Consider the following 11,655-nt stretch of genomic DNA (forward strand, 5'->3'; position numbering starts at 1 on the left):
AAAGAGTGTATGTCTTATGGAGTCAAGACATATGATTGATTTACTCAGCTTTACATTTTTTTAATTCTAGTTAACAAGCTCTTGGGTAGTAATATAAGCAAATATTTATTTAATTTTGTTATTACAAGTAAGCTATGTTTTTACCTTCATTACTCAGTCTTTACAGAAACTACTAGGTAGATACTATCATTATTATTCTTTCACAGATTTGTGGGAACTCACCTATCTCAGACTGAGAAGTTAGAACCAGGTATATTCAATTCCAAAGCCTAAACACTTAACCACTGCACATTATGACCTCTTTCCTCCTCCTTGAAGACAGCCTTCTTCCTGGCCAGGATGACTTGGCAGAAAGCGTGGTGGTAAGAAACTAAGCTTAGAGCCAGGTGGCATGTTTAATTACTGCCTTTCTTTTCTAGCTATGTGACTTTAGATTAGCATCTACGATCCTCAGCATACACAACTGTAAAACAGAAGGGCTGTTTCTTACTTCACTAGGTTATGTAAAATCAAGTAAGAAAATATTGGGTTGCCAGGAAAGTCATTATGAATTTTTGCATAGAAAAATATTTCATGACTTTCCCGACAACCTAATACTTGTAAAGTATTTAGGTAAAAAGGAAAAGATGATAGTCTTAGGCCAGTCTTTCAACTATTTACATGTGTTATTAGAGATTCATACTAGACAAAAATTGGGAAAGTTTTCAATCGTACTAGAATATGCTAGTATATTTCAGTATATCATGTTATGTTTTACACATTGTATATCAAGTTCTAAATTCTATTTACTCTTGGGACCAGCAGAGGTATAATGGTTGTGTCGCTGGACTCCCACATAGTCAAGCACGGTTTCAGTCCCAGACCCAGTGGCTTCAACTTATTTTTTTCTCAGTCTTGGGGAAAAGGTAATAATGAAGTATCCTGGTATATTAAAAACTTAGAAACCATAGATATTTGGAAGATTCGGAAGATGAACATAGGATTTGAAACTAGAATTGTAAATGTTTTTATAATGCTCATACCTTATATCCATAGCTCTCAATATTGTCATAGCCAATCCACTCAGTGTCTTTGTAAGCATATGGTACTTTTTGGTCTTCAATCCAGGCATTTGTGGCTCCACTTAAGAATGTGCAGATCTATGGGGGCATGAAGAAGGCAATGTTGAACATTTCTCAGATACGTGTCATGTATAGGAGGAAAAGTGACTTAAACAGAAGGGAACGGGAAGAACAGGAGGGGAATAGAAAAGGGGACATTATGAAATGTTATTTGAAATACGTTAATCTCACGTATTTTTCTAAAAAGGTGGATTTGTCTCATAAATCATAGACACAGGGCCAGTCTATAGCCTAATGGTTAAAGCAGCTGGATCCTGCATGGCCTATTGTGCAGTTCAAGTCCCAGCCCTGGTAGCTTGAAAAACATGCTAAGCACAGGACCAGCAGATGGCATAATGGCTATGTCGCTGAACTCCCATGTAGTCAACTGTAGTTTAAGTCCTGGACCTGGTAGCTTAAACTTATGCCAGGTGCATGTGCGTGTATGCCCAAGATCCCAAGAGGAGAATGAAGGAGAAGAGACTGCAGTGTGGCCATATCACCCCTCCTATTGGGGGGGGGGGGCGGTGATATCTCACTTTCTGTCTCTCTGTCTTTCTGGCGAGCGCATGTGCCCTATTGCAAAAACTTCTCCAAAAATTTTTTTTAAAAAAATGCTAAGCACATGTGTGTGTACATCCAAAATCCCAAAAAGAGAAATGGAGAAGGGATTGTGGCATGACCATCCCCCATGGGGAGGGTGTTTCTCACTTTCTCTTTCTCTATGTCTCTGTCTCTCTGGCAAGGGCAACCACCCTCTAGCAAATTAAATTTTTAAAAATGTCTTTTAAAAGTGAAGATACAAATTTCCATGAAACCAAGCTACAAACAAGTATAATTCTATCTCATTTTATACTCAAGTTATTTGGGTAATTCATAAACACATCCATATGCACTATGGTCATTCTTCCCTCCAGTCTTTGGCAAACATTGCCAAAGATTCACTTATCAATCTGAGAGTTTCCAGCACAAGAGTCTAGTAAATAAAACTCAAATTGGAAAGGAAATCCAATTATTTGCCATTGCTAGGTTAAGCTATTGAAATCCTTCTCCAGCTGTTTTCATAGATTTAATAGAATTTGGTGTTGTTTTCACACTGTGAGGAACATGACGCTATATGCTTTCAAACCCAAATAGGAAATTCAGATTTCTCTAAGTAAAAATTGTTCCACAACCATCAAGCTGTTTATGCTCAGAGCCATGGAAAGTCAGAGTGCAGAGACTCCAGACAAAGGTAACAGGGTGACTTGGAGAGTGAAATTTTCCCTGGTGCATTTTAAGCCTTAGTTAGCCATTTTGGTTACCTCATAGTAAGCCCAGAAGCCAGCCTCACGTGTGTAAGGACCAGATGACCCTGCTCCAGAGACTGGGGCACCAACTGAGGTGTCAGAACTGCTGAGTCGGAAGGTCCTCCCATAGGTGGGGAACCCCATGATGAGCTTTTCTGCAGGGACCCCATTGTCTCTCCAGTATTTCATGGCATATTCCTGAAAAGAGCAAGACACATTATTTTATAACCAGTATTGTATTTGATGAACGAAGTCTAGCAATTGTCCCCCAAAGAGAAAGCCCTAATATAAAACCAAGACCATCCTCCACCCCGTCCCTATCTCCTTCTGTGTATAATTTAAGGCTTTTCTTTCTTACAGAGTTGAAATAACGCATGTCGCCTTGATCCTTAGATCCTACATGCAGGGGACTGTTGTGTCCTGTAGTTGTGTCCCAGCCACCGTGAAAATCATAGGTCATCACACTGATGAAATCGAGGAGCCTGGAACAAGGGGTTTTGAGCCAATCAGAGCCTATTGGCATTTTCTTATAGACGATTTAAGAGCAAGAAACTGTAGTGGTTGGAAACCCATGATGTCAGGTAGATACCCATATGGTCCCACCAATATGGCTTTCTTGGGGTCTCAGGAAGCAGATTATCTTCTGTGACCCCCCATAGGACTGGACATGAAGTCTCCTTTACCTCCTTGACAGAAACAGGGCAAACCCAGAGAAGATGCTGGGACAAGCGGGTGGCTAGGGATGTGTTTCAGAAATACATACCTCTAAGACCAGGAGAGTCACAGATAAATAGCTTTATTACTGCATTTTCAATAGCCTTTTTTTTTTTTTTTGAGGTTTTTACTATAGGGCGCATGCGCTCGCCAGACAGACAGAGAGAGACATAGAGACAGAAAGCGAGAAATCACTCCCCAGGGGGGATGGTCACGCCGCAATCCCTCCTCCTCCATTCTCCTCTCGGGATCTTGGGCATGCAAGCACAGGCGCCTGGCGTGAGTTTTAAGCCACCGGGTTCAGGACGCAAACCGCAGTCGACTACGTGGGAGTCCAGCAACATAGCCATTACGCTAACTGCTGGTTCCCTCAATAGCCTTTTTCAAAAGAAACTTCTAATGAGAGTTTTTATTGTAAGGATTTTTCATAGTCCTTCATCTCCTCCTCCCACAATGACCACAGTCCCAACATAGCAAAAATTTAAAGGGGCCACCACCTTATCTTAGAGTCACTAAGTCCCCAACTTCTTTGGCCTCGAAGGCCAACTCTCCCAGTGTTATATTTATAACTACTTGGGATGCTCTCCACCAAAAAGTTTAGGAGTCACTACTCTAGAATTTGAGAGTCCTAAGAGACCCAGCACACTCACTTTCCAATCTCTGCAATTTCGTATCCTGCATCAATGGTCCCCTTGCCAGCAGATACAGCTGCTGTGATAAGTAGCCTGGGGCGTCCTGTTTCTTTGGCCTCTTCTTCAAAAGCCTCTAGCATTTCCTGGAGAGAGAGTAATGGTGGATTGAGTAGCTGTCTCCATTACTGTTTTTGATAGTGAGTAACTCTTGGATTGCTTTCAGTTCAGGGAAATTTCCTCCTCCACTTTTTTTTTTTTTTTTCCTAGTAGCCTTCAATATACAGGGATGCAAAAGTATCACTTTGAATCAAAAAGTAAGGTTACCAAGAGTCCTTGAGTCCAAGTCACAGTTAGTGGCAATTCCAAAGAGAAAACAAAACAAAAACAGGAACTCTTAGCAGAGGTCACCCTACCTTTTGAAGCTCTAAATTTCAGTTTTATGGATAGCCACGTTAAGCTCTTTTCTGCCTCCAGGCCTTTGCTCAATGCTCTTACCACTTCCTTAGAATACTTCCTACTCATTATATGGCTGGATATTTTTCATTCTTACCATCATAGCTTAAATGTCACTATGTCTGTGAAGACTTCTCTGATCATCGTATTTGTACCATCATTAGTCCTATCACAATTTGAATGGTTTGACATGATTTTTTTTTTTTTGGAGAGGTTTTTGCTATAGGGCGCGTGAACTTGCCAGACAGAGACAGAGAGACAGAAAGTGAGAAATCACCCCCCAGGGGGGATGGCCATGCCGCAATCCTTTCTCCTCCATTCTCCTCTTGGGATCTTGGGCACGCACGCACACGCGCCTGGCATGAGTTTAAGCCACCGGGTCCGGGATTCGAACCGCGGTCAGCTAGGTGGGAGTCCAGCGACATAGCCATTACACTAACTGCTGTTCCTGACATGATTTTTTAAAAATCTGTATCTTTCACTATATTATAAGCCCCACGAGTGCAGGAACCATGTGGGTATGGTTCTCTGCTCTATCTGCAATGTGAAGCGCAGCACCTGGATCACAGTAGGAGCCAAATACATACTTACTGAATGAATGAATGACATGAATGGTTCCTCCTTCCTAGTCTAAAGATTTTTCCCTCGATTCTCTCAGATACCTGTATTATTCCAATAAATTTTATTTTGGTTTACTGTAGCCTGCAAGTCTGTTTCTTTTGCTTGCAACTCACAAACACCTTAGTGTACTGAGGATAACACCCTTGGCTATTCCCAGGAATGCAGCTGTCATAGATAATCCCTGAGACACAAGCTTCTCTATAAGATGACAGAACCAGTACTCCATTCCTACCTTAATTAAGATGGTAAATCGCTGCTTGTCCTCTGGTGGGCTTCCACGGGACCCTGGGTATTCAATATCCAGGTCAATGCCATCAAATCCATGTTGCCGAAGGAAGTCAATGACAGAGCAGATGAAGATCTTACGATTGGTCTCCGTAGAGACCATGGTGGTGAATCTAGGCAGAGAGCTTGTCTGTAGTAACGTCACCCAGGAACCCTCTCCACATCATATCCATTATCAATTTGTGTTAAGTAGTTCATCATAACTGCTGCTGGATTTTTATAGTTTTATAAAGGAATTCAAAAATATATATTCATGGATGTTTTTAATTTAAAATTCTTTTCCAGTATACCTTCTGAATAGTACTCTTCCATTTATTTATAACGTCAAAAGTACATGTACATTTTCTTTATTAGTAGCATCTTTCAGGAACAGTGGCTCAGGTATTTGATTCTAAGATGTCTAAGACACATAGTGGTTATGTAACCTTTTTAAAATTCCACAGCTACTAAGTAATAGAGCTCGATTCAAATGCAGATGACACTTGCTATAGGGTACATGGACTCACCAGAGAGAGACAGAGAGAGGGAAAGTGAGAAATCACACCCCTGGGGGCATGGCCATACCACAGTCCCTTCTTCCATTCTCTTCTCAAGATTTTGGGCATGCATACACACACACACATGCCTTTTGTATTTTTCAAGCTGCTGGGTCCAGATTTGAACCGTGCAGTCAGTTATGTGGGATGCAGTTGTCTTAACTTCCACACCATCTGCTGATCCACATGTCCATTGTTTATATTTACTGTTTCCAAAAGTATAATGTGACTTACAATCTATATATACGTTTAATGAAGCACTTCTGACTCACAAAGAACATATTGTTAAATTTATTCTCTGAATCCTATATTCAAAGGTGTCTTAATATTAGAATTTAGTTACTCTTGGGGCCAACATGTGGCATGGTAGTTAAGGGCACTGGACTCCCACATGGCCAACCAAGGTTCGAATCCCAGGTCTGGCCGCTTGCTTCCTCTCTCTTTCTCTCTCTCTCTCTCTCCTTCTCAGGTCAAATTAAAATAAATAAATAAAAGTTAAATAATTCTTTCAAAAACGAATTTAGTTACTTTGTCATAGTCAACAATTTTAAGGCAAATAAATACATCTTTACACACTTTTGGTTTGTTTCTCATAGAATCCTGTGACAAGCACTTTGTAAACTGGATCACAGCCTCCTACTCTAGGTTTAGTTTTCTGTTGTTGTTGTTGTTGTTTTTTAAGTTCACATATTTGTTTACAAGCCAAAAAGTGCATATACTCAGAGAGAGACAGAAAGATAGGAAAGGTGAAGGGAAAGGGATTAAGTATCCTGCAACAGGCATGGTCATGCCACAATCCCTTCTCCCCTCCATTTCTCCACCCTGTTGAGATGCTGAGTACGCATACATACACACCCAGATCGTTCCTCAAGTCGCCAGGGCCAGTATTCAAATCACACAATGAGCCCTGTGGAATCCAGTTCCATTAACCACTAGCTCATGGGGCCAACCCGGTTCACATATCAAATAGCTAATGAGTTGTTTTGTTGTTATGCAGAAGTAAACTGACCAGCACAAGCTAAGTGACTTATAGGGGAATGAATGAGATGCTGCTCAGAGACTTTCAGAATTAACTTGCAAAGTTGTTTTTGTTTGTTTGTTTTGTTTTTTAATTAATCTGTGTTGTGGGCAAGGTAAGAAAAGCTATAGTGGTGGAATGGAGAGGGTATATGCATCTGGCAGAAGAAATATTGGTCAAATCCATAGGTGAGAATAATATACTACCTTACAGGTAACTGCAAAAAATTTGCTTGGTTACAGTGAGAACCAAAATACACAGCTGTAACTCATTCTGACATCACACTGCTACCTCTGGAAATTTGGGGAAAGAAAGAGAGAGGAACAAAATACTTCTATGTCAAATAATTCTGTGCTGTCTTATTATTTTAATAGCTACAAATATGCATTACTTTGATTATTTACAAAGTAACTCATCATGAACTTGAACATACAAGTCAAGTCTAAGTTGCCATCTCCTTTTCTAACTCAGAGTCCAAATGCCAACTGTTCCTTCTAATTGCTTTCCAGCAGCAGAGCCCATGATCCAACATATGCTTTTGCAGTTTCATCAGGGGACCCAGGCTCTCCTTCATCACCAGTCCCCTTCTCTACCATGCATTATCCTCTTTATTCTTTTGAGTATTTGACTCTCTATACCATTGCTATTTCTCCATTTCAGCAGTAGCCAGCCCTTTCTTCCCAGATATCAGAGGCTCCTTTGCACGTGCTGGTTGGTCTCTTTTCTCTTGAGAGTAATCTACCTTCATTTCTTTCCCTGGCATCATTGGTTCCTACCCCAGCCTCAGGGACTCTATCTCTTCCCTCCACCCAATCTCCTGGCTATGAAAAGACTCTTACTTCTGAGTGCCAAAGTTCCAGCCGCCGATGGCGAGCAAGTTAACCAGATCTCCATTGCTGCAGAAAGGAACAAAGAGACACATTTAAAGGATATCTCTGTCAGCCTGCAGAATGCAAACAGCACAGGAAATGACTCTGCTTTCCCCATTCCTGACTCTAGGGAAGCTGTCAAATATAACCGCTAAGGTGCCTATGGCAACCATCCCTCTTCATCTGCCCATGCTAGTGTTTACATCGTACTTTATCATATATGGCAGAAACCTGCTTATTCTATTTAGGGAGAAACTATCCATAAAAAAACTTTGCCTCTTATGGTCTTAGGATATTTGAGAATGGGTTGAAAACTGAGCTTGAACTCTCCATTATTTCTCTGTTCCCCACTCATCACAGACTCAATTGCTACAAACCGTTCTTTGAGAGCTCGGAACTGAGGATACAGGACGTCTATGTCATTCCATTCGTAAGGAGCAATTTTGTTGTCATTCATGGTGGCAAAGGCATATATCAGGTGTGTGCACAGACATGGGTCCACATCCTTAGGGAAGAACTTGGCTGCATCTGGTCGATATTGGGACCAGTTGGTGAAGTAGCACACTAGCTTATAGGCTGAGCCTGAGAGGAGAAAGCAGCAAGTCATTGTAGTGCAAGACTCCACAGTCCATCTCCCTTGTTGATGAGCTCTTCAAGAATAACCTGATAAAACAACAATGAGGTACCACCTAACCCCAGTCAAAATGTCTTAGATTAAAAAAAGAAAAAATGATAAGTGTTGGCAGGGGTGTGGTGAAAGGGGAACTCTTTTACACTGCTGATGGGAATGTAAATTGGTCCAACCACTGTGGAGAATAATTTGGAGATTCCTCAAAAATCTACAAATAGATCTACCATATGATCCAGCGATCCCATTCCTTGGTATCTACACAAAGGACAGAAGAATTCTTCATTGGAAAAGTGCTTGCTCATCGATGTTTATTGCGGCACTATTCACGATTGCAAAGTCATGGAACCAACCCAAATGCCCCCATATGGAGGAATGCATTGAAAAACTGTGGCACATATATTCTATGGAATACTACTCAGCCATAATAACCAACAAAACCCTGGCTTTTGACAGAAAGTGGAAAAATATGGAAGATTTACTGCTGAGTGAGGCAAGCCAGCCTATGAAGGAGAGATACTGTATGTCCCCACTTAACATATACCGAATGTCTGCACTCTATGACTGAAACTGATTGACTAACAGTTCTACAAACACAAGAGATGGGTGTGACTGTCAGATGAGGTGTATGTGGAGGAGTGGGGCCTAACGAAGGACATTTGAGAAGGGATACGGAGGTAGAACATTGACGGGATGGGGAAGTGTGGTGTTATCAGTTGAAGATATTTTGATCAACGGGACTGGGGAGAAATGTTCACATATTGAAATGCTCACATTGAAAGCTAAACAATGCGGTTGAATATATATACAAAAAAATTAATTAATTAAAAAAAAGAAATGGCAGGGAACCAGCAGTTAGCGTAATGGCTATGTCGCTGGACTCCCACGTAGTCGACCGCGGTTCGTGTCCCGGACCCGGTGGCTTAAAACTCACGCCGGGCGCGTGTGCGTGCATGCCCAAGATCCCAAGAGGAGAATGGAGGAGAAGGGATTGCGGCGTGACCATACCCCCTGGGGGGTGATTTCTCGCTTTCTGTCTCTATGTCTCTCTCTCTCTGTCTGGCGAGCGCACACGCCCTACAGTGAAAATCTCTTCAAAAAAAAAAAGAAAGAAAGAAATGGCAGAGGGTGAGAAATAGGGGGAAAACTATATATGTATATATATACACATATATATAGAACTATATATATATATGTACAAGAAACAAGAAATGGAAAATTATTTGCTGATGATAACATGCATGATTAAACCACTTTACAGTGTATTCTGGTTGAAAAATCACACTTGGTATGCAGTGGTGATGTTCAGAGAAAGTATAGTATGTAAAATAAATAAATTAGTAAAAAAAGAAAAAAAAAAAAGAATAACCTGAGAGTCTGTGTGACACATACCTGGAAGATATTGCCACACACCTTTCCTAGGACTTGGCTAAACAGCCATGGTACTTTTCTCAACAGAATGTGAGCATGGCCTAAGTATCTTTTGTGACCCAGAAAGCTTTAAAAATCAGAGTCAGCTAGGACCAGCCAGGTGATGTGTTGGTTAAGGCAGCTGATCCCACATGGCCAACTACGCTATTCAAATCCCAGATCCAGCAGCTTGAAAAGCATGCTGGGCACGTGTGCATATGTGCCCAAAGTCCTGAGAGGAGAATGGAGGAGAGGGAATTGAATCATGGTCATCCTCCCTGGGGAATACTTTCTCACTTTCTCTCTCTCTGGCCAGTGCACATGCTCTGTAATAAACTTTTATTAAAAATCAGAGTCAATGTATAAAGTAAAATCAACTTGCTATCACAGAGCCACATGGTCAGGGTAATTATGCTCCTTGGGTACTATTCTAACCTCATCATATGCATAACTTTATTATTGATAAAATAACCACTGTTTGTAGATGGCATATGATGTAACTGATGCTTTACTTAGAGGCTTTATCTGCACTGTTTTGCTTACATTTTAATTTTCATAATGACCCTATGAAGAAAATATTATTATCCTCAGTTTTAGATAAGACTCAGAAAAACTGACTTGCACAGTACTGCAAGGTTGTGATTAATAGCAATTCATTTGCTTAGCTATTAACCAAGTATTTATTATAAATAATGTTGCTTCCAAGCAGTCTTACTTATTCTAAAACTCGTGCTTTTCCCACTCTCCTCTCCTGAGTCCTCCTATCTGGGCCTTTGTCATATCTCTTATTCATAGCTTAATGCCCAGGAAACAGAGCAAACATGAGGATGTCTGAGGAGAAAAAGGCAGAAACAAAGACGAATGTAGAGTAATAGGTACAGAAGTAGACTACACCAGCACATAGGTTTAAGTCTTAATGCCGAGAAATGGAGGACAAGACACATCCCCTCTCTGTGCCTTAGTTTTCTCATCTATAAAGTGAATAGTTTGAGATTAATGATCTATAGGTACCCTCCCAGATCTGACATTTCAGGATGCAGCAAAATAGGCTGGGTACTTGAGTTTCTATTCCTGACTTCATCATGGAAGGAGAAGAAAATGCAGAGATGGAAGAAAGGTGAAAAAGTGGAGTCAACTGCTAGGAAGACTGAAGTGTGGGCAGGGGTGCATGTTATGCCTTACCTAGTTGCACCTGCAGCAAAACAGCCAAACCTGAAACAAAAAACACAAAATCAGAAACTCCTCAAATGAGCTTTCTAGTTAGGATGTGCTGCTACCCAGGGGAATTGCAGGGTTTGTTTGGTTGGTTGGTTGGTTTTGGTTTTGGTTTTGGTTTTCTTTTTTTAATTTCATTTTCTCTTTTACATTCAATCACATTATTTAGCTTACAAAGTGAATATTTCAACATGTGACCATTTCTCCCTAGTCCAGGTGATGAAACTATAAAAGTATCTTCAACAGATAATACCACATTTCTTTGTCCCGTTGATACCTTGCCTCTCTATTTTTCTTCTAAATGCCCTTCCTCAGACTACTCTTTCACGCACCCTATATCTGGTATTTACATCCATTTACTGTGTTTCTATATCCTTTAGTCAATCAGTTTCAGCCATAAGAATGCAGACACTCGGTATAGAGCTCGGGTACTTCTGCTCAGAGCCCAGGGCATGAGAGGGACCCCATGTGGAAACCTCACTAAAACAGATGACTGCCCTCCTGTCCTTTCCAAGGGACACCCCATGACCCGTGGGAATGATGAAGGAATAAAAAGGGGGAGACTCACAGGCCCAGAGCAGCATCCTCCCCATGGTGCCTCCACATCGGCCACTTTGTCAGCCTCTTTGTTCAGCCTTATATAAGGAGGAGAGCCCTTCAATCTCTGTGGGAGCAGCACAGCTGCCATCTCATGACTGCAGTTTCCAAGGCTATCATACTCCTATCTTGAATCACTCTAGATTTATAAGGGTGAGCTGAGTGCCCCCTGCCCAGAAGGAGAAAAACCCAACAAAGCCCCTCACCAATCAGTCCTGGCAACTCTGACAGAACTACTTGCAACTGGAGGCTTTATCTCAGCATTGAGACTGAGTCTCTTTCCATGGA

General features: G+C 41.2%; 1 protein-coding gene across 1 annotated transcript in view; it reads right to left on the reverse strand.

Annotated features, from left to right (window-relative positions):
* LOC102470829 (acidic mammalian chitinase-like) overlaps nucleotides 1-11,408 on the reverse strand; it is a 13,550-nt gene extending 2,142 nt beyond the window's left edge. The window contains exons 1-9 of the mRNA XM_006149585.3: nucleotides 11,339-11,408; nucleotides 10,738-10,767; nucleotides 7,895-8,099; nucleotides 7,488-7,544; nucleotides 5,042-5,207; nucleotides 3,754-3,878; nucleotides 2,748-2,871; nucleotides 2,405-2,587; nucleotides 1,023-1,139 (exon numbers count right to left, since the gene is read on the reverse strand). Coding sequence (XP_006149647.1) covers nucleotides 1,023-1,139; nucleotides 2,405-2,587; nucleotides 2,748-2,871; nucleotides 3,754-3,878; nucleotides 5,042-5,207; nucleotides 7,488-7,544; nucleotides 7,895-8,099; nucleotides 10,738-10,767; nucleotides 11,339-11,363 — 1,032 coding nt within the window. The 5' untranslated portion in view covers nucleotides 11,364-11,408. The remainder of the gene's footprint in view (nucleotides 1-1,022; nucleotides 1,140-2,404; nucleotides 2,588-2,747; nucleotides 2,872-3,753; nucleotides 3,879-5,041; nucleotides 5,208-7,487; nucleotides 7,545-7,894; nucleotides 8,100-10,737; nucleotides 10,768-11,338) is intronic.
* Nucleotides 11,409-11,655: the final 247 nt, after the last annotated feature.

Source organism: Tupaia chinensis, unplaced genomic scaffold (assembly GCF_000334495.1).
Source record: "Tupaia chinensis unplaced genomic scaffold, TupChi_1.0 Scaffold000270_2, whole genome shotgun sequence".
Lineage (NCBI taxonomy): Eukaryota > Metazoa > Chordata > Mammalia > Scandentia > Tupaiidae > Tupaia > Tupaia belangeri.